Source organism: Echeneis naucrates, chromosome 9 (genome assembly GCF_900963305.1).
Source record: "Echeneis naucrates chromosome 9, fEcheNa1.1, whole genome shotgun sequence".
In the NCBI taxonomy this organism is placed as follows: Eukaryota; Metazoa; Chordata; class Actinopteri; order Carangiformes; family Echeneidae; genus Echeneis; species Echeneis naucrates.
Genome location: NC_042519.1, coordinates 17,215,986 through 17,238,652, shown reverse-complemented (window position 1 = coordinate 17,238,652; position 22,667 = coordinate 17,215,986). Strand labels below are relative to the sequence as shown.

The 22,667-nt window shown below is 39.8% G+C and overlaps 2 protein-coding genes across 2 annotated transcripts; one reads left to right on the top strand and one right to left on the bottom strand.

Annotated features, from left to right (window-relative positions):
- Window positions 1-1,087: 1,087 nt before the first annotated feature.
- On the bottom strand, window positions 1,088-6,098 carry LOC115048920 (zinc finger protein 37-like). Its single transcript, XM_029510786.1, has 2 exons — window positions 5,883-6,098; window positions 1,088-4,830 (listed from the first exon to the last, which is right to left on the bottom strand). Exons 1-2 carry the CDS (start codon window positions 6,043-6,045, stop codon window positions 2,126-2,128), a joined length of 2,868 nt encoding a protein of 955 aa, XP_029366646.1. The 5' UTR covers window positions 6,046-6,098; the 3' UTR covers window positions 1,088-2,125.
- A 1,136-nt stretch (window positions 6,099-7,234) lies between these two features.
- Window positions 7,235-11,720, top strand: cenatac (centrosomal AT-AC splicing factor). Its single transcript, XM_029510886.1, has 11 exons — window positions 7,235-7,501; window positions 8,158-8,324; window positions 8,598-8,696; window positions 8,777-8,843; window positions 8,929-8,991; window positions 9,341-9,408; window positions 9,511-9,625; window positions 9,717-9,747; window positions 10,276-10,377; window positions 10,596-10,728; window positions 11,011-11,720. The coding sequence occupies exons 1-11, from the start codon at window positions 7,385-7,387 to the stop codon at window positions 11,102-11,104; spliced, it is 1,056 nt and encodes a 351-aa protein (XP_029366746.1). The 5' UTR covers window positions 7,235-7,384; the 3' UTR covers window positions 11,105-11,720.
- Window positions 11,721-22,667: the final 10,947 nt, after the last annotated feature.

Below are 22,667 nucleotides of genomic sequence, written 5' to 3'. Positions count from 1 at the left end.
AGTCGTGTTGGTTGAGGACATCAAATGAGGGTTATTTTTGCAAACAGTTGCTGGTTCACTAAGTGCTTCACTGTCCATCTACTGTGAGGCCGCAGCGTCGAACTTGTCCAGTTTAAGGCCTCCAAATGTGATTCAGCCAGCTGTTTGACAGGCAAGGCAGACAAAGCTCTGCTTTATTTTAACTGCGGTATGCCACAGCGCAAACTGAAATTAACAGGGAAAGAGCTCTTCGGGGTACTGATGGCTTTTTATAAACACCTTTTTGACTTTGATAAAGTAAAAAACAAGTGAGTTAGTATACTCACACTTACTCCATCAGTCATGTCATGAGATTTTACAAAGTGACACAAGTCATCCAAGAATTTTACAAATATTTTCCTGATTGAAAGTGATATGGTGGCTTGAGAGTGGCTGAAGTTAGGGGAGTGGAGGTTTGAAACCAGCTGTGCAAACACACTCTTGGTGATTTATGAACCTAGCTGTGGGCTGCTGATGGTCCAAAATGGCACAGGAGCCACAACAGCTGATTAGAAGATATGAATATACAGGACACGGTGGTTGGTAGGTGGTCTAACAGACAGATAAAAACTTTTCTCTTAAATAAACTATTAATCATTTCCATCATTTTGGATATCCCCATGAGGCCACAACTATAGACATGTTTATACATTTTCTTTTGCTATCTGACAGCATCTTCTGTAGTAAAATAATATTTTGCAAAGACTAAGCCTTTGATTGTATCTGTAAGAAAAAGGAGTGGAAACAGAAAGGAGAAGGAAAGATGTAACAATAAAGAATGAGTGTGTGTTTATATGAAGAGAATAATGAGAAGATCCACTGCAGGAGGTGATGTAAAATTGATAACCAACTTTTGTACAGAAGACACACACCTAAGTCACACTGTGTCTAGAGCTCAGCTTTAATGGCTGCCACAACTTGCCTCAATGTAACTACACTAATGTGAGGTTACTAGATGTTACACTTACCCCTAAAACCTCAAAAACACAAGTTTTTAATTTTTTGGTAATATTATTGTCATGGTTCCCTAAATTAACTTAAACTAACTTAACCTTAAGGATGGCTTTTTTACTTTAAAAGAGCTCAGATTTGTAGGCCAAACAAAGTAACAAAGGAAATAAAGCACAGGTACAAAAAATAGCATATGTTGTGCACAAGAAAATAAAATTTGGATGGTGCAATTATATTAAAGCCCATTAGATGTAAGAATGAGGTTGTATGATTTAGCTCTGACAAACCATTTCCCCTGCACATCCCAAATGTCTTTTGTTAAAGTTTTATGGAAAGATCCTTTTATTTTTTATCTTATTTTTTAATACTCATAACTCATAACTCAGACATGAAGGCAAAGATGGTTGCAGACAACTTGAGGAGGCAGTTCAGCAGGAGAAAGCTTGGACGGCTCTCTAGTTAATTTCCACACTCTTTTGAAGAAATAATGACTTTTTAATTTGTCTCAGAGCAACAGCACCTAGGGTCAGGGCAAAAATGAACATTCACATGCTCCAGACCAGACCTTAAATTAAAAAAAAAAATTTATACATGGGAGTAAAAATAGCTTTAGGGAAAACCAATAAATTACAAAGAATCACGGAAGGAAATTCTACCTGAGAATATTTGGGAAATAACTATTTGAGGTTGTGATTTTCCACAAGTTGATATGTGGTGAACTAATGAAAACGTGAGTGCTATATAATGCCATATCTGTGCGTAGTGTTTAAAAATGGCTGCTTTGGACGATGATTCTGTGACAAAAACTGATAAAACTTTAACTAATTTTTATTTAAAATTTTTTTAATTGTTCGAAATCAACAGGCCAGCAAGGCAGATTTGTGTGATACATAATGTTCATTAGTGTTTCTTTATCTAAAAAAGAGTGAAGTAAATTAAATGAAATGATTCAACAAGTAAGCAGTAAGATTAATTCTTTAGTACAACAATCAATACATGTGCAATTGCAACTGAATCTCATTATCAATCAACTTTAAGCAATTTGTTTTCTCATCTCATGCAATCCAATCATTTACATATATAGCTGCTCATTGGTTTCTCATTGCAGTCGTAGTAAAATTTGTTTACTTTCATGCTGTATAAAAAGTGTACATTTTTAAGAGGAGGAGCTTTGCGTGTCACTTGTGTGCACACGCTTGTGTTTGTTGAGTTTTGACCAGGTGGAGAACTGCTCTTCACAGGTACTACACTTGTAAGGTTTCTCCCCGGTATGTAATCTCATGTGAACCTTCAGGTCCGTTCTGTGGCCAAACAACTTTTCACACACATTGCACTTGTATGGTTTCTCCCCTGTGTGTGTTCTTATGTGCCTTGTCAAAGTCGTCTTGGTCGCAAACTTTCTCTTGCAATGTGAACATTTAAAAGGTTTCTCTCCCGTATGAACTCGCAGATGATTTTTGAAAGACGAAGAATCGGCAAACTCCTTCCCACAGTCGGCGCATGTGTAAGGTTTCTCGCCCGTGTGGATTCTCATGTGCTTCTTCATATTAACACACGAGCTGAAGCTTTTGTCACAGACGTTACATTTGAAAGGCTTTTCTCCGGTGTGCACCCTGAGATGCAGGTCGCGATTGTAAACGCGGTTGAACCCTTTCCCGCAAAGTTTGCACTTGAAAGGCTTCACAGCAGAGTGTACCACTAAATGCTTATTCAAATCCCAGCTCTCCCGGAACAATTTCCCACAAGTGTCGCATTTGAAAGTCTTTTCGACAGTGTGTGATTTCATGTGAAATTTGTAGTTTTTGAAGTTGGTCATCACCTTACCGCAACGGTCACACTTGTAAGGGTTGTTGTCGTCCTTGACACTGTGACCTGACGTTTTCCCACCTTTGCTGTTTTGATTTGGACTTGTACTTCCAGCCGATGTTGTGCTCTCTCTGCTATGTTTCTCTCTCTGCGTTTGCTGGGATGTTGACTTGTCATCCTTGCGTCTCTTTTTTGCTGCTGCATCAGTACTTTTGTTTGGCGATGTGTTCCTCTGCATACATCTCTTAGGTGGTGTCAGGCCCTGACTTCTTGTCGACTTCCTGTCACTGGGTTTCTTATTTGATATCGGCTTGGGACTTGTAGTTGATGTTCCATTCCCATTATTAGTTTGCTTACGTGGCGCTGATTCAATCCTTTCAGAAGTTGTTGTTTTTCTATCATTGTGTTTCCTGTCCCCTCTAGGTTCAGTACTTGGGGTTTTCTCATTGCTGGGTTTATCATTTGTTGTTGGCTCAGCACTTGTGCTCTTTCTGCTATGATTCTTATCTGATGCTGCCTTTTCAGTTCGGTTTGATGATTCACGCTTGTGTCTTGTTGGTTTAATATTTGAAGTTGACGAGACTTTTCCATCATTGGGTTTCTTTCTTGCCTTCTTTCCTTCTCTTTCCAGGTCTCTCTTCTGTGTCGATGCAGAATTTGTGTTCACAGTTGTGTTTTCAACATTAGATGATAGATTTGGTGTTGGGTCAGCATTTTCATCTGAAGCTCTGTTCTCATGATTGCTTTCCTTGTTCAGTGTTATCTCTGTCTCTTTGTTTGATAATGTATTTCCATCATTGGGTTCCTTGTTTGGTGTTGTCTGAATACTTTCAGTGGTTTTGCTTTTGTTGTTTTTCTTACTTGGTGTCAATTCTGCACTTGAGATCGATGTCATCTCATCTCTGGAGTCCCAATTATGTGTTAGCTCAGTACTTGTTCTTCTTTCTATGCTACAAATTGGTACTGTTATACTTTTGTTTGAGACCTCATCGTTACATTTCCTGCTTAGCGTGGGACTTGAAGTTGACGGGGATATCCTATCACTAGGTTTCGTCAGTTTTTCTCTGGCTTTTTGTGATGACGCGGTACTTGCAGTTGCTGTTGTATTTTCATCATTAGATTTCTTATCTAGTGGTGGATCAGTACTCTTACTCAATGTTGTGTTCCTGTCCTCGGGTTCTTCATCTGGTGCTGGCTGGGTAACCTTACTTGTGTTGTCATCATTGTGAATGCTTTTTGATGTAATCCCAGTACTTGTAGTTCCTGATGTGGTATCCTTACATTGATTGGTACTGCTGGCTGATGTGTCGTCGATGTCATATGGTGTTAACTCAAAACCTCTGGTAGAGGTTAGTGACTTTTGCTGGTTTTTATGTGATGCTGGGTTCTTATCATTATGTTTCTCATTTCGTGTAGACTGGCTGTCTCTACTTGAGTTCTGTTTCTTCTCTTTGGGAGAAGAAACAGAAGTGGTCGGTTCGGTTCGGGTCGGTTCAGTACTTGTAGTTGATCTTGTAGTCTCACTGCTACATTTTTCAGTTGGTGGTTGCTTGGAAGTACAAGTTAATGTTGTGTTCTTATCGCTACATTTGTTATCTGATGTTTGCTTAGCATTTATAGTGGATGTTGCGCTCTCCTCATTGCTTGTCTCGTTTGGTGTCGACTCAGTGTCTCTTGGTGCTGTGTCTCCTTGGTGAGGCGTTCCGGCATCGTGGCTCTCAGCAACATGAGAGTTGTGAGGAAGAACATGCTCATCAATGTTTGGTGCTGGGCCTGAAGAACTCTCCTTGTCAGATCCAGTGTCTTTGTTTGAGATGCTTGGCTGTGGATCTGTATTTGTTATAGTCTCCAAAGTGTCCGAAGGCCGAGACTGATCACTGCAGGCCGGTCCCTTACAAATGGCAGTTTGAGAGGCATTGCTCTCTTGTTGCTGTGCAAGCAGCTGTCGTTCCTGACTGATGCACCTTTCCTCATGTTCCTCTTTAACCTGTGATGGCACTGGTTGGATCAGACCAGGGCCCAGCTCTTTGTAACTGTGCTCTTTCTGGGAAGAATCTAAGGAGAAGAAATAGACAGTTTCAAAGTTTGAAAGGAGTTCAAGTGGCATACAATCGATTTGGTATAATTAAAATGTGCATGCTCCAAACATCTTTTTTTTCCTGGCCAGGGCCTGCTGAGGCCGAGTGTGCAACAAGGTCATACACTCGATGTTGCATTGCTTGTTTGTGGTGCTCACTGTTTCACTTGAGTGGAAAACTAGAAATTTGGGTCCACAGACTTGTTTCTGTAGAACAAGGCAGCAGCTTTACAATCAAGTCTACAAACAGCTATGTCTTTAGTTGGTTACTTTGTCATTTATGGCGTATAACCCAATATATCGCCACACACTGTTTTTCAGAAACAGTACTGTTCTGTTAGGTGTTAGGACTGTTTGCTTAGTTTTAAGTGTAAATTTTGCAGGAAACAACATAAAATTACCAGCTTTTGGTCAATATGGCCTGTCATGAAGTTTTAGAGCCCTCTGCTGGATCAAAACGCATGCTGCTTAAAGCAATCTGTTACTCTTATACACTGTACTATTTTTATTTGGGCAGACAATCACAGTTTGGGTCAATGTAGTCCTTTCTGTATAATATCTCTGGCATCTGCTTTATCCTGTTATGGCATGAACTTTCTGAAGTAGCTCTGTTTGCTCCACACGCCCAGTGTAAGTATGTGAGGATTTTAGGAAAAAATATATCAGTTTTTGTAGACATCTCCATCATTATGATGGACCACGTGCTCCAACAGGCCAGCATGCGACGCTGCGACCTTTCACTTCGGCCGATCGACAAGTTGTGAGTCGAACTCAAAAGCCTCTTTCCGCCATACCATGGTTTCGCATTGCCCTCGGGTATTTAAACCAGGGAATATGCGTGTTTCACCCCGTAAAACAAACAAATGTTTCCCCAGAAAAGCCCAGTAACAGTGTGAGACACTCCCCCAACTCTCCAGTTAAACCTGCTGAACTTGTTCGAGTTGGAGGCGGGCAGCCGAAAAATAACAAGCTTGATTTCTTCCAGCACATAAGCGTCTTCATTAGAGACTTGTTTTTTTATTTGACCAACCTGCGTATTCTAACTTTCTGTGGGCGATTTCCAGCTGTCTTCGCAGCCGGCTGGCCTCCGCCTCGTAGCCCTCCGCTCTCTTTTCAAACGCTCCCAGGATCTCCTGCGCAGCCGCAGTCAGCCGATCGCACACGAACTGCCTCATGTTTTGGACTGAGGACATTGTTGAATTTAAGACGAGACCAAAGGAGTTTGTATTTACAAAAAAAAAAAAGAAAAAAGAAAAAAAAAAACCCTGACAAAAAAACAACCCAACCCCGAGTCCAACTCTTACGAGATGTCCGAAGCTGCGTGCGCACTTTGGTGCTTACTTCCGCATTACACAAAGGTAAACACGCTGCAGAGCTCATGTCGCCACCTACTGGCCCGGAATACACAGCATGTAAATTTCTACAAATCACATTATGGTCGTTCATTTTAAACTCACTTCAAGTCGCTTTTATTGTCACTTGCTTGCAATTTTATAAGCGCCTTCCCCTTATGGGAATAATCATTCGTTCTTACAGTTTAAAGAGATTCCTCCCAGACCTCAGTATATAATAGCAGTAATTTCCACCCACGGATGCTTCATATGTTTTCTGTATTTCCTTTGATTCAAATCACAGCATTTCTGTTCAGAAGCGCAATGTGCTTTACTTCCCAACGCGACAAATAGCTCGTTTTTGTAGAGTTTAGATGATGAAAGGTTTACAAACACAAAATAGGCTCAGCAATGGGGAACTAGATTGAAATGTATGTTGATACACGTGGCGCGTGAGCTATTGTGCGAAAACAGCTGGTTAATATCCACACAGTTCCACTTTAGGGGATCGGGAAAGAAGCAAAAAAAAAAAAAAAATAGAGTTTGGGTTTCTCCTTTTTTTGCTTCCTATCCAGCAGGAGTCAGTCACAAAACATATATTATGTATATGTATGTGTGTGTGTGTGTGTGTGTGTGTGTGTGAAGACAATATAAGACATTTTTAATTCAGTCAAACTAGTTCATTTTCTCAGCGATAGACTCAACCAGTACAGCTGATTAACGATGTTCAATACACGTAATAAAAGTTGTTTACTAGTATCTACTATGTATTTCCAAAAGTAAGATATGGACCAAAATGATTAAAAACAGAAAACAAAAACAGAAATTCAGCAATTAATTGAGCTTAAAACGAAGGTTGGGACGATATACCGTAAGGTTATTCTAAGGGAAAATTATTTATTCATTTATTTGTTTGTTTGTTGATTGATTGATTGATTTATTGATTATCTAAGTTTCCCTTAGTTATGAATCAGACTCTGGATCCACACTCCACACCAGACGGTGGCGGTAATGCGCCATAACGTTGTTGGCCAATCGCCACTAAAAAGCAAGAAGGAGGAGCGTATACACGCAGGTTCTTTGACGCTCGTTGTATGTAAGAATTAGCTACAAATAATCAAAAATAACAGCAGACATGTCTGGTCTGAGCATTGGTTAGTTTGGCCGTAGTTTACTGTCGTAAACTGCTTCCATCGCATCCATGGGGGCATATTATTGTGCCGTATGCAGGCAAACAACGTTCACCGGCAAGGGACACATCTTCGGAAAAAGCCACCAAAGCAAACTGCGTGTGGTCCTTCTGAAATTCTTGGAAAAGGTGAGGACATTTTTGCCAATCAATTCACAATTTCCACCCTGTTCGTTGCGTTTTTGTTTTTTAACCTACGTTTTTTTTAACCTACTGCTGTGCTGAACTGGGCGTGTTTGTGCTTCGCTAGCTCTGATGCTAGCTGCGAACCGTCGTCAAAATCTGAATACTGCTGTTTTGTGCTCGTCTACGCAACACAAACTGTGTCGAGCCCACTAACGTGCAGTTAGTCTAACAAAAATAGGATCTTGTTGTATAAAACACCTCTTATCATGAGCATCTCACACTTTTTACATGGATGCATCGCCTTTATGATAACATATTAGCGTCGTATGTACGACAGCACTATGTTTTAGTATGTTCTATATATACAGCATAGTGTACACACCAAATTTCAGCTACCAGTTCTTTCTTAAAAAAGAAAGTCTCTCAGATTTACACTTTCATCTTGTTTATTTTAAACTAATCTAGGATATCATATCCTTGAATGGCATGCTTTTAACTAGATAATTCAGAAAATAATTTATAAATATGAGAAAATATAATTTAAGAGCATCACAGCTCAAAAATGAAGTTAATGAAAGTGTGAAAGTATCATACTGTATGTTCTTACTTGGACCCAACTTTTATCTTTTCCTGTGTTTGCTCCAATCATCCTTCCCCAGGTGAAGGAAGCTCGCCGAACGCTTAAAAAGCCCCAAGTAGAAAAGTTTGACTGCACCCAGCCCAAGCAGAAGTTCTGGTGCTACTGCTGTGGGCTTGAAGTTGACAGAAATGTTACGGACGGCAACATGACTGTGCTGTACGGAGGCTTGTTAGAACACATGGCCACGTAAGTTTTCTTTCATGGACTTTTATTTCACTTAAATCTCTAAGGAAGTGGTGTTTCATTTTTGTGTGGTTGATTCTTTAAGCCCTTCCTATACTGTAACTTTATAAGTATTATAAAATATACACTTGGAATGGGCTACCCAAATTTTGGCTGAGAACTGTCATATAAGGGACTGTCAAAATTCACATACTTTTTTTTTTTTTTTTTTTGTCCATTTTTGTCATCAACTCTATCTCCCCTTTTTGCTGATTTATGTTTCAAATATACTTTCAGCCCAGAACACAGGAAAAATACACACAAGTTTTGGTGGGACAACAAGGCTGACCCCAAGCTTAGGGACAAGGTCATCATCACAGTGGAGGAAACTGAAAGGTAAGCCCAGTGAACTCGAAGTGTATGTTAATGTTTGTTTGGAGCATAAAAATGGATAATTGTTGGTATTTTTTGTGTAGGTTTAAAGCTGAGCTAGCAAATGTATTGGAGTCATTTGTTGAGCAGGAGGATGAATTCATTAAACAGGTAATGCCCATTTCTATTTAATTATTTTTATTAAATACATTTTCTGATGGCAGTCTGTTTTTTGCTTTTCTTGTCATGGCTGCAGCAAGCTGATTTAATCAAGACACAGGAGAGGCATCGTCAAGAGGTCCTTCAGTCTCTTTTCGAGGTTTGTTTTCCAAGGATGCAGTGGCAGTATCCATCACTCTGGCCTAGACTGTGTTTTTTTTTTGTTTTTTTTTTTTTCCTGCTTTTCAGTTGCAAAGTTCTCCGGAGGGTAATTGCTTTGACAGTTGCAAAGCAATTATCCTCTGGAGAACCTGTTTGATTTAAAAAAAAAAATAATAATTCCAAATGAACCAAATTCATTTCCAACATTAGTTTCTGGGGGGGGGGGGGGGACATGTGGGGTAACAAAGTGTGTGAGTTTTGCGATGGTATAATTGCTAAGTTAATGCATAATTAGTAGTCAGACTGCCTCTGTGAACCACTGTTGGCTTTTCCTGAATCAATATCAGCGTGACACAGAGCCTGAGGTTTTCAATGGACCCGCTGGCACAGACATGTCTACAGAGAACTCTGTCAGGTAACGTGGTGTCTCCCTGTCACTTTTTATACTTTTTCACATTGTTTCATAAGTAGCCAATGAAATTACTCGCTTTTTTCCATCGTGTTGTACGGGGAACAGCTCTCAATTTACATCTCAGGCATCAGACCAGAATCCAGGAAGCTGCTTTGTGGACTCAGTGGTGGAAGCACCATGGGCTGGAACAGGAGAAGGGCTGACTTTTATAGGCTATCAGGTAAACGGACAGCTGTTATTAAGAACATGTTTAAAATTAACAGTTTGTCTTTTGGCACAAGTACAATAAGTTAATTTGATCTCTGTTACAGGATTCGTCAAGTTGGGGAAATGTACATACAGGTACACTGGTATATGAATTCATGTAATGGATAAGTGTCTTGGTTAAGTATCTAAACCTATTTATATGCTTATTAAGATTATTATTAATTATTTGATGTAAATTAGAGCCTATAACAAAGTGTGGTGCTGCCATGAGATGCTCTGAAACAAACACATTTCTTGCTCATTTCAATTGATTATTCAATTTATGTTTTGAAAGATCCCAATTTTGCTAAATTCATAATGGGTGCAAGCTGTAAATGTAATGTGTTTTTCGAATCAGTCCTTCATTTGTGTATCAGTGTGGTGGCTATGTTGTTGTTGGGTTTTTTTTTTTTTTGGTAATAGTAATGCTTTGCCTCTTTGACCATTGTCCTAAGGAGAAGCAGCACAAGCAGTCACCTGAATTAAACATTTCTTGTTTTATTTCTGCATTTTGCATACTTCTCAAAGTTTGTTTGCTAACCCAGTCCCTCATTTAGCTTAATTGGGCTTCACCCCATTCTTGAGTTTGACCAGCAGTAAGCATGTGGCCTCTATGCGCTATAGGTGCTGTTCCTCCTTGGCTCCAGGATGATCCTTTGGAGGGGACCTCTGGTGGTACAGCTAATCTGGAGATTGGCCCATCACTCCAAGAGTTCCTCAAACAGAGTAGGAATCACTGGCTGATTTTTTTTTTTTTTTTTTTTTTTTTTTAATGGTTGTCTGTTAAGAAAATCCTCCGTCAGATGAGGTGTTTTTCAACCTTTGGAAGTGTCCTTGATTGTATCCATGTAACCCTGCATCTGCAGCACCATATCTAGAATTAAGGAAAAGCAGTCAAAGGATGGGAGTTAAATTAAAAATGCCTAATTTCTCTTATTTGCTAGAGGAGCAAGAGAAGCTGAGGAAGCTCCCACCAAATAGAGTTGGGGCGAACTTTGACCACAGCTCACACACAGATGCCAACTGGCTTCCCTCTTTTGGTAGAGTATGGAACAGTGGGCGACGCTGGCAGTCCAGGTGAGATAACTACAATTCACGAGAGAATCGAGAGTTGGTTGCGACACCCTACTTATTTCATAACAGCATAAGAAATTATTGTTTCCTGGATATTAAACACTTGAATCTAGTTGGTCCAAAGGTGAAGCTGGACGTGCACCACAAACAAATCAAATCTGATTTATTTATATAGTGCCAAATCATAACAAAGTTACATTAAGGCACTTTGCGTATAGAGTAGGTCGAGACCAAACTCTTTAGAAATTAACATGCATACGAATGTGACTTTTCTCCTCCCAACAGGCACCAGTTCAGACAAGAGGAAGGGCAGAAGAACAGACAGAAGAGGAAGCGGGAGCACAACAAAGTTGGCGCAAAAAAAGCAAAAATGACTTAAAAGCTGACAAATTCTAGTACCATTTAAAACTGAGTATGCTGTGTGAGAATTCACCAGTAAAAGGATGTATAGAGGTGACAAGATGTGAAGGAGGTTTTATAAAAAAAAAAAAAAAAAGATGGAAAAAAACTATTTGCAGCAGAAATAATTTTCTCTGTAAGATAACTGGGAAAATCTGTAGTGAAAATATTTTCTTGGTATAGTAAGCAGTGCCTACTGGAGCTATTTATGTTAGAAAGTTGCCTTCTAATTGTTGCATTTTCTGTGTGCCTCAATAAAATTCTTTTCCTCATCCACCAGGTCCAAACATTTAATCAGCAAGTTACTGTACTGCAGCTCACCAAGATGTGATGACTGACTGTTCTCTTTTCAAGACAGCAGGTGGCGCAAGGCACTTGTGATGTCAATATGATTAAAAAAAAAAAACATTGTATATTGTACATATAGCAACAAAAGATGAAATGTCAGATTTATTATCATCAGACTTTTGTAGCTTTTTATTTTTATTTTTTTATTTTATTTTGAGAACAGCCTTGTAATACAAAAAATGAGAGCAGGAGTTTTCCGTGTTTGTCTACAATAAACTTTTTTTTTTCCATTGAATCTATACACCATACGATAGGCTTTCGTTTCCCTTTTATGTGATGTGGTCAATTACTGGGTAAATCTGGGAAAAGGCTAAATGTGCAACTCCTATTGGTCTGAAATTAAATGTGACTAAACACATTTTTAAAAATCTTTTGTCTCAAAACATTCAGCACAGTGAAAACTGTTTCCGATTCCTCCGGTTATAATTTTTTCAAGTAGAGCACGACAGATATGTATAAGTTCCCACCCAAAGAAAAACGATCTGATAATGGGAATGCACAAACTCAATACTCAATAGGAAGGGATATCCATTAATCTGTCAAAAATGCCCCTTCTGTATTTGTGTTAGGTACAAAATCAGGGAACCTAGAAACCAACATAAATTAGCCATTTGAAAGAGCCTTTTTTTTTTTTTTTGCAATTCCACAGCCTTTACATTTTGCAGATCTAAACATAGCTGGCTTCTTTTAAACTCCCGATGCAGGAGTTATCAAGTAGTCACTTGATAATTTGTTGGCAGTACAATAATTCGGTTGTTTTATTCTGAATAATAAGAGACAGTATGTGTGAAATAAGCAGGCAATGCAACTTCCTGTATTCAGCTGCTTGAGCTTTCAGTGGGCCCATCTTTTATCTCTGCAGGCCGCCTCCCCTCCACAGCAGAGTGTAATCGAGCCCCGGTGCTCTCTGGGTAGATGGGCGTGGAGCTCAGTGCAGTGCAAAGAGCAATATGGACCGACAACGTGTAGCTGATCTATTCTTAGATCTGTGACAACATGGCAAGTATCAGTGCAGATGGAGGAGAGGAAAGGGGTTCCCATGCGATTGCCTCCTTTTACGTGTATAGTAGTAAGGCACGTTGACGGTGGATGGTGAATAACTGTATAACGTGTTTTATTGCAGTATATTAGTGGTTTTTGTGTTAGACATTAGAGGATCCACTGACAGCAGAGCAGTCGGCCTTAGCAGTACAGAATGGGAGGGGACAAAAAGCACGTGTACTGGGCGTTTCTCTAGCTAATCCACTGTCCAATCACAATGCGGATATCTTCGAATAAATTAGCATATTCTAAAGTCTACCTAATATCCGGGCTCTGATTGGCTGCGGGAAATGGAAGCGGCCAATCGCTTAAATGACAGGCACTCAGCTGGGTGTGAAGCCCCGCCCACTTTATATTAGCTGGCGAACCCCGGAAACGTTGACGCTTAAAGGGACAGAGGAGGAATTTCAGGCGAAGGTTGAAACAACGAAAACAGCTGTGAGCACAAAAAAAAGGAAAGTCAGGCACAGAGAGGAAGGGACGTAGACACAGTCAGCCAAGCGAACGAGCTATGTGGCAAGAAGCGACTGAAAGTGTCCGAGTATTTTAGCAGTCGGACCTTCGGAGCTAACAGCTAGTTAGCGTCGGAAGTCGGTTTTCGGCCGTTGGACGTTGTAACGTTAGCTACCTGGGACTCGACACGGCGGCGGTCGATACGACACAGAGACAACAAAAAAGGCCAAACTCCCACACCACAGGGACGCCTCTCTTCACTCTGTGCTCCCCCTTCAGTCTACCGTTTTTCTTTTTTGTCAGGTGAGTAGGCTGAAATCTTCACCGCCGACTGGCTAGCTACACATTAATTCTCTGCAATTGTGTTAACTTTAAAGACAGCTATGTATGGGAATTACATAGCACAGGGGTTTGGGGTATTGATTAAACCCCTGGGCCAGCCATCGTGTTCTTTATCAATCTGTGAATCTGGGCAAAGAATGACAGGAATCCAGCCTGAGCCAGCTGATGACTTGCCAGTATCTTGCAGGGTGCAGGGGGCGTTCCCCTGCTTTGTCTGCTTCCCTCATTCTTTCCTTATATATGTGTGTGTGTGTGTGTGTGTGTGTGTGTGCGGGCATGCACTCTGCGGTAGTTAGGGACAAAGTGATGGATAGAAACCCGAGTGCATCAGCCCCCGTCCTGGGTGTTTTTATCTCCCCAAAATGCACGTGTAAAAATCTAATTCTGGTATAACTGTGCTGCACACTCACACCCTCCTGGGGTTGTGCATGTATGGACTGTGCAAGATGGTTAGATCAACAGCACTGACAAATATCTGAGGGATTATCACTGAAGCTCAGCGGGTGGAGTGATGATGATCGGTGTAAATCTTAAAAGGAGAGAGGGCAGAACTGAGTACAGTGGCTGTATTGTTCCCTTGGATTGCACTTGGGAGTTGCATTGCATCATGCATTGAAGTGGACGTTGCCGTTGGCAATAAACTCCTATTACACTATATACAAAACCTATAAAGTCTTTCGACCAGTCAGGTATTACAGTGTTATTTTTTTCTCAGCTGAAGGCAGTGCCTCCCATTGTCCTACCAAATGGGAGCATGATGGTTCTGACATATACATTAGACACACGTGCATGCAGTCACACTCACTCTGCATGAACCCTTATAGCACATGTGCATATTGGAGTGCACCAGCTGTCTAACCTGTATGTAAATAGGAGATTTCTGCACACACATAAACATACATTGCTGCAGCAAATCCATCTGCAGTCAACATTTTCTTTCTCTATTGCTTGTCCTTGCATTAGTCTGACAGCCACCCCCACCGCTCTGTCTGCGAGAAACCAGTGGGCTTTGTCCTCAGCTGAGTGTGACGTCATGCAGATCCTTGCTCTAGCCAACCCTGAAGGCGAGGTGCATGTTGTTTGTCAGTCCTGGGCCTGGGCTTGTCCCGTGCAGAGTGTGCATATCACACTTTGACTAATGTTCTTCATTGCCAAAACACAATGGTCTTTTCAAATGAGGCAAAGAGACTCAGAAAACCTTCCTTCAAAAGTAATAGGAGGATGGTAAGGATCAAAAACTCAAAAGGATCAGTGTGGGATTTCTTTAGCAGTGAAAGAAAATAATATCAGGAATCCTGAGTAATGACTCATCTGTTTCCCTCAAAATATGCAACTTCTAATATAGTCAACTTTATGAAAATAAATTACATGTATCTATGTTTACTGTCAAACCAAGTACTTGTATGGAGTTTGGAGCCACTAGTGCCATGTTAGTCTCTTTACAAGATGAGTACATTATGGTCAATGTAATGCTTGAGACTTCTAATAATGTAAGAAGCACATTGTCTTTAGTTTGAGCTTAAACTATTCTGTCTGAATAGATTAGGCCCAAACTAGCAATATTGTAGCTGATGTTAAACACTGCCCTGAAAGTGGTTCTTCTTATCTGAACTGCACTTCAGCTGCAGTATGCAATTTTATCCATGTGTATTTCAGCTGATAGTGTGTAACGTTAAGGGATCCAAGTAAAGGGACCTTATTAATGCTTTGGTTCTTTTTGAAACCATCTAATATATTGAATGTTTGACCAAATGGATTTTACCTTCCATTCCTCCTCAGGCTGTTGGGCTGAGTGGTTATGGCTCATGGTTGCAATTCTCCTTTCTAGCATCTGTACCTGGCAGTACTTTCTGTGTGTGTGCACGCGTGTGTGGAAAAGGGGGTTGGCTATTAAACGCTTGAGCTGATGAAGGCTTGTTGTCAGGCCTGCAATGTGTCTCTGCAGGATTTGATGTCAGAGATTACAGATGATTATGTGGGTTAGCTTCAGTACTCAACAATGCTCTGGGGCTGTATTGATCTCTCATCAGTTTTTGTGCATATGGGAAAATGAGTGTGTGTGGATCAACAAAAATGGACTAGCATCTTCATGAGTGTGACACAAGCTCTGTTAATTAAAGTGCTATTCAGCCATTAAGGCTTATATATAAGGTTAAAGAGAGGAAATCTCCCCACATAAGTATTACGTCAAGCCTATTCACATGACCTCTTATGCATTTCAACCGTGTTTCATTTTCTCCAGAAGCCCAGATTAAAACATTTATCATAACAATTAAAGGCTACATATGACAAAGATACATTACTATATGTTTTTCAGCAGATAACCTCTTCAGAGGCCCCAAGCTTTGGGAATGCTGTTCACTGTAGGACGTACCTTGTTCAGCCCAGGGATAGAGCAGGTTTGAGTTGAATCATTAAATTAACAAGTGGACAGGTCAGGGAAGCGCGTATGCTGTGTGTAGGATATTAAAGTTCGTGTGTTTTCTCTCCTTAATAACTTTTTCTTGAGCTACTAAAATAGCACCTGTGCAGTTTTGACGAGTCAGCCTATAACCCTCTCACCCTCATTTTGCATCCTCTGGCTTTTATGCACAGCCGTACACAAATACACACAAACCCACTCAGAAACTAAATTCAGGCTTACTATTAAAGGTCAGATAGTCTTACAGACAGCAAAGTCAGCAGTGTGTGTTCTCTTAGCATTGACTGACTGTGATTAATAGATTAACCTATTTATAGGGCATGGAAGGGAACTGCAATGAATTTAAGTTTGTAGGGGAAAAGTGAGGTTCTGGATAGTCTTCTGACAGCTAGGACATTGAATATTAATGAGATAGCCGCCTTAGGAATATTTGATTGGTTTTAGCTTTTATATTTCAATGTGTTACTTGCAAGTCCCACCAAAGTGGCCTATACAGCTTTTCACAGGTATTTATCGTGCAACCCAAACCCGATTGAATGGCACTTTATGTCTTGCTTCTGATTGGCCTGGTGAAGAGTGGATACTGTTTTTAAGATGCTGGAATTTCCAACATTGTGGAACTGAACATTAACAGAGAGAGCCACAACCTCTCAGCTTGATTAAGTACTCTTAAGTAAGTACTCCCTCCAGAATGAAGATCCAGAATGACCATCCAGAATTTGCAAAAAGCTTATGTTTAAAATGGAGAAGTAAATTACTGCTTCTTTCACTTCTTTTATTTCAACTCCTGTGTTAAAATCAGTGGAAAATCTGCACTGTACCTTTTGAAAGACAATCTCAAAGAGCTCTCCATCTATAGAAATCTGCTGTCCTTTATTCAAACACAGCTGACAACAGAAGTCCGGAGGGGAGGGTGATAAGGCAACAGTACCACCTGCTGAATAAATCAGCATGGTTTGACATTACTCCCTGAAAGACAAAGCACAGGTCTGTAAACTGTAGGTGTTTTAGAGTCTTATCTCTGGTTCTCAGTGACTTTGCAAGAAATTTGATTTATTGCCAAGCTTAAACAATGAGGCAATTAATTAATTGATTGATTAGTCTTTCAGCAGGAAACTTACCTGAAAACATTTTAAATTTCTTATCATTTCATGTAAATATGCCTTAGTTACAGTCTCTAAGTCAAGAAGATTTGCTTCTGTCTCTTCTGTGTCATTCAATTGTGAAAATAAAATTTCAAGGTGTGTGACATAATGATGGTCATTTTCAAATGTATTTATTTATTATTTGACAAAACAATTAATTAACAAATAGTTCATGTTCAGTTGCGACTTGCTATATGCTGGTTTAAGCATTTCAAAAGAAATTAACTACATTGAATGTCTCCGGATTGTTTTTTGAATTGGTAAAACTATTTGCCATAATGACCATACCAATGCTCAAATACTGAAATCGTCTAGATGACTAGTAGTGTAGTATTGGCCAATGGGTATTTTGCAGAAGACAATTTACCACAGTTGAGAAACCACATTTTACATTTATCTAGCATTTACATTCTTTAATGTTTTAGTTTTATATAAAACAAATCTAATATGGATTGAAGTTGGCTATGTGCAGTGTGGATTTTGATAGTAACAAACTTTTTCGTGGGGCTTTTATTCTTTTTCGTACAAATAGGCAACAATATCTTTTCATTGATATCACAAAGGTATCCAAAATACGTCATACTTCATACTTGATCCTTGAAGTGATCCTTGAATGCATTGTTATTGAAATAAAACGGTCAAATATTCATTTCTGTGTGTGTGGTCCTTTGGTGCGCTAATGTGACTTTCACAAACACAAACAGAATATATGAGTGAATGTTGAAAGAAAGATATATCTCTGTGTGTTATACAGGTCAAGAAAAAGCTAAGAACTGTTCGTTTTCTCCCTCCTGTCCTTGACTTGTCCCCTCTGTCTATTACTCTGCACATTTTTTTTATTTGCGTCATTCCCATCATCCAGAATTAAAGGCCTCCATCTCTCTGTGATGATTTTATTACCATCTTTCTGTCTTGCAGATGCTGAGTGTGTCTGACAGGACTGGGCTTTTGCATGCATCATTATCTACTAAAGTGACTTTCATCTAGAATAAAAAAAAAAAAAGCTGCTTTGTGAAATGGTGACACCCATTCTTGAAATTTTATCAACAGTTTTTATCTACTGAAACTAAATTGGCGATAAGATGGGTGTGATTGAATCAGTATATTTTACCTTCTGTGAAAAGAAAGACAATCATGTAATTCCCGCAGACCTGATAGCACCAGGATCTCTCATGTCTTCTCTGAGAGTTTAATGATGCAGTATACAGAAATCGCCTTCAAGTGATACAGCACTGTATGTGTGTATGTGGTGAGTGCTAATCAAACAATAGACCTACAGGAAGACATGCCCTGGTGTCTTTTGTTTGTCGTAGGAGCACATTTGCATTTTAAGTTGTGTACACATTGTTCATAATTGAGCTGTTGTAGCATATTTGTGAGTGAGCCTTAACTGCCTTGTGCCAACAAAGAAAGGGATAAGCTGAGCCACAGTGTTTTTGATTTCTTTCAGTTAAACTGGCTGTAGAACGTAGGAATTAGAAACATAGGTATTTATTCAATCAATGCAGCATAAATGAACTAGATCACCTTTTTAGTCATGTAGCATTGGTTCGATGAATGCCAGTACTCAGCCAAATAGTTAATTCATAATTAAGCAAAAGCAACCATTTGCTGGATTCAAATTAAATTAGTTGCAGATTATTATTGTGCCCACTTGGACAAATCTTGGTGCCTCATGATTCTCTGGCTTTTTATCTTGTCCCATCAGCTTGTCAAAACATCCACTTATCCAGCAAAATATCTGGAGATGTATTTGCACGAAATTTCCTATAAACTTCTATGGTTCCCAGATGGAGTATCTCATTGACTTGGTGTAGGGAAACAATTATTGGACGGATTACCATGAAATTTGGTACAGACCTCAATGGGCACTGTAGAATCCCTTGATTAAGTTTAGTGCAATCACTGGATCAAATATATTTGTTTATTCAATAGTTTTGTTTATGATCAGACACCTGCAAACGTCAATTACATTCCCATCATCCTCAGTTTTACCTTGCATTTAGTTTTAACATGTAAATGTTAGCATATCAACTACAGATAAGATAGACCTGGTGAACATAGTAAGCGTGTTGGTGATGGCATTTGGCCTGTCTGAATTGTTCACAGGGCCTCATATGAACCAGTTGCTCACTATAAATTGTAGTTTTATGTGATGCTTGGGTTAGTGTAGCTGCTAAATCAGACAGCAGGCAGGTTTCATAGAAAAAGATAACAGAACATATTGGATCTATGTCCAATTTCTCTAAATTGATTGGATTTAGTCTAATTGCATTTTTGGCATAGATGTATGTTGGTAGCTGCAAATACTGAGTATGTATCATCCTGCCACGGGCTCAAACATAGAGCAGCAACTATTGTGCTACCAAAGCTTCTCATTATTAACTGCTGCTTAATGGCCATGTGTGTTTGTGAGTATGTTTATATTGGACTGATCTCAGGATTAACCCAAGCCGGAGCCCTCTCTACCCTTCACCCACTCCCACAATCCTCAAATGGATGAGCCACTGTGTATCTGTGTGTTAATGAACATGTACATGCTCCACTGTTGTTTTGCTTTGGGTTAAACCTTGTCGTTGAGATGAATGCAAAGTTCATTCATTCATCTTCTACCGCTCCATTTCCGGGTCGCAGGGAGTGATGGAGCCAGTCCCAGCGCACAGGGGGTGAGGGTGTCTTTGGACGGTTGGTGGAAACCTGAGTACTCAGAGGAAACCCACGAAGCATGGGGAGAAAATGTAAACTCTGCACAGAAAGTCCCCAGGCCTGGGAATCATGCCGATGGCCTTCTTATTGTTGGGCAACAGTGCAAACCACACTGCCACTGTACTGCACCGTGCTTTGTTTTTTCCATATTTTCCTCATACACACACCTTAACAACATGTGGATGTCAGTTCTCCACTATTTACTTTGGCTAGTGACCAATCAGTCAGGCTGGCTGTTTAAGTAGTGACAGTATGCCCTGATTAGGTATTAGTGAGATTCACTGCAGAGAAAATGAATTTTTTTTTTTTGTCCTCCTCTCTCCTTTCACTGCGCAGATGGCAGGCTAGACTACTTTCAGCTGCTGCCAGTCTGAGTGGTGCAACACCACGCTGTGTGAATCCCCCAAGCATGAAAAGGAAGAAAAGGAATTGATTTTAGACTGACAGAAGATGCCCAAAAAAAAAAATACCCAAAGGCCATGAGGAGGGAGGAGAGGGAGAAACACAGAGAGACAGACCGGTGATGTTACTCAGAGAGACAGCGGTGAAATAACAAGCAGCTGAGTTCAGGGTGAAGAAGTGAAGATTGCAAGGAAAAACAAGAGAAGTGAAGATAAAGAGGGCGAGCAAGTTTTATTTCCTGTCTTCCATGAATAGGCAGCATATTTCACTGGAGAATTCCATCATCTGAGCCGGCCCGGCCTGTCACCAACCCTCAGGGTGCCACAGTCCTCTTCGTCTCTGCCTTTCTTCCTATCACACTGTCTCTCTCTTTATTCACTAGACATGTTGGGTGCTGTTTGATATTTGTCGTTTCTTCTTAGCCTTGTTCTTTTTTCTTTTCTTTTATTCCTATCTTTCCACAGCAAGTGAGCCAATTGTGGAGGGTTGCGCCTGAATTTTCTTCTAACAAGTAACTGAATAAATCACAATACATATTAATAGTGAGATGTGTGACTGAGTAGGTGGAAGATAAATGTTGTAATCTAGATACCTCAGAGTTCTACAGAACACTAGATTAATAGATGAATGTTGGTTATGTTTGAGGAAGTGGATGGAGGGACATTTAGTAATGGAAAAGCAAACAAAACGTATTTCAGGAATATTTTATTTGGACAATCGACAAAGTGTTTTTAAATAAACTCTCAAAAACTCTGTGTTCAGGGATGGCTATTTGCTGCATCTGCCCAATTTAAATATAACCCCAAATCATAAATTTAATCCTGACAATTACATAATGAAGAGAAAACCATTTGAGGGTTTATTTTCCAAATGTGTGTGTGTGTGTGTGTGTGTGCCTAAATGGTTAAAGAGCCAAATACACACATTTCTTCCCTGAGCAGTAAAGCACTGAACTTGATTGTGTTTAATATACTCTCTGTCTCTTTTCAGCATAGTGATCTTATTTATCAACAGGCAGCTGATTAAACATACACCCCCAGAGAAAGTTAATCCCACCAGATTACACCTCTTTGGAAATGTAAATTTAAAGGGACTGCTGTGAGGAATTCTCCAGGAAGTGGCTAACTGATAAAATTATGGTTGTGGCACTGTAGTTATAACTGTTAGTTCAGCAAGTAAAGCATCTAAGTTATCCTGTTTGGATTAATACAATGTAGCTGAAGTATAGAACATATATATATATATATAAATAAATACTTGAATACTTCTATGTTATTAAATTATTAAATTATTCCATATTCATATTCTAATTTACTTGTTTTCTCAGTCACCAAACAATTTGTACCACAAATCCAGTCAACATTAGCTTGTAAAGTCCATGTAAATGTCAGATATGAAAATTGTTTGGTACTTATGAGCTTTCCTGGCATTCACTGTTTAGCTGTTATTCATTCTTTCACCATGTGCACGTCTCCATATGTGCACTACCAAAACACTCTCTGACATGCCATCAGAAACAGACACCAAAGTACACACTGATCCACGCCTCTTTTAAACATTCATTCCCTAGACACACACACACACACACACACACACACACACACACATACACACACATACACACACATACTCACTCCCACACGTTCACATACGCTCACTTTCCTTTCCCACCCTTCCTCCCACCTCCCTTCTTCCTCACCTCCTTTTGTTCTCTCCTTCCTTGAGAAGAACGATAAATTAGACCTTGTTTTCAAAATTTCAAACTGGTAATTTGAAATCGTGACCAACTGATGTTGAGCTTTTACAGATAAATCCAAGTTTTTTGTTTTTTTTAAGGCTATGAGTATTTTAGAGCTGCTTGGGGTAACAACCCCCACTCATCCATAGTGGGAAAAAAAACCTCACATCTGGTGTCACTTTTAAGAGAGGCCTCCAAAAAACAAGATCTGAGTGTGTCTGTGTGTCTGTCAGTATTTCACATGCCGCGGTTGAAAATTCAACCCTGTTGAAGGCGTATGGACTTCAAAACAAACGCTGCCATGCTTTCTGTCAGGATTGCATCAATGCATGTGTCTGATGGAATGTGAGTGAGTGAGTGTTTTCAATGCTTCTTTCTCCTCAGCTGCACTCAGAGTGCCCTTGAATGGAGGAAGGTCTTAATAGGGAAGACACACCCTTTTTCCCCAAATATGGAGAGCAACATGGGCTCTTAAAGGTACAGAACTGCGTGCATGTGTTTTTGTCCATTGAAACACAAGATCCTAATTACAGTGCTGCCTGCAAACAGTAATCCCAGTAATCCACCATTATTATAGTTTTTTTTTACAAGCTATACTGTCAAAAGTAGAAGGTCAGTCAATTTGAAGACTCTTGTAGGTATGTCTTCCTTTCTCTGTATCTGCTTGCTGTCTCTGTCTTCAAATGCCCTCCACCCCCCTCATCCCCACATCTCTATATTTGGAGGCATGTAGCTGAAGACGTGTCTTGTTTTCAAACCTCCCCTCTTTTAACTGCATACATTTTTAGGATGGCATGCAGGTAGAAGGGAAGTAAGATGTAGGTCAGTAATCAATTACTTAGTCCATCAACCCAAAATTAAGTAGGAACTATATAATAATCAATCAATAATTTCAACCATGTTTCAATCAGTCAAAATAAAATGTTCACCATTAAATGTTTAGGAG

What these genes read in the sequence shown, in the direction of transcription:
- LOC115048920 (XM_029510786.1), bottom strand. Translation starts at nt 6,045, where the DNA reads ATGTCCTCAGTCCAAAACATGAGGCAGTTCGTGTGCGATCGGCTGACT. An exon ending in CAGAAAGTTAGAATACGCAG is followed by an intron (nt 4,831 to 5,882) that starts GTTGGTCAAATA and finishes TCTTCTCCTTAG; the next exon opens with ATTCTTCCCAGAAAGAGCAC.
- cenatac (XM_029510886.1), top strand. Translation starts at nt 7,385, where the DNA reads ATGGGGGCATATTATTGTGCCGTATGCAGGCAAACAACGTTCACCGGC. An exon ending in TGACTTTTATAGGCTATCAG is followed by an intron (nt 9,626 to 9,716) that starts GTAAACGGACAG and finishes TCTCTGTTACAG; the next exon opens with GATTCGTCAAGTTGGGGAAA. An exon ending in CCAAGAGTTCCTCAAACAGA is followed by an intron (nt 10,378 to 10,595) that starts GTAGGAATCACT and finishes CTTATTTGCTAG; the next exon opens with AGGAGCAAGAGAAGCTGAGG.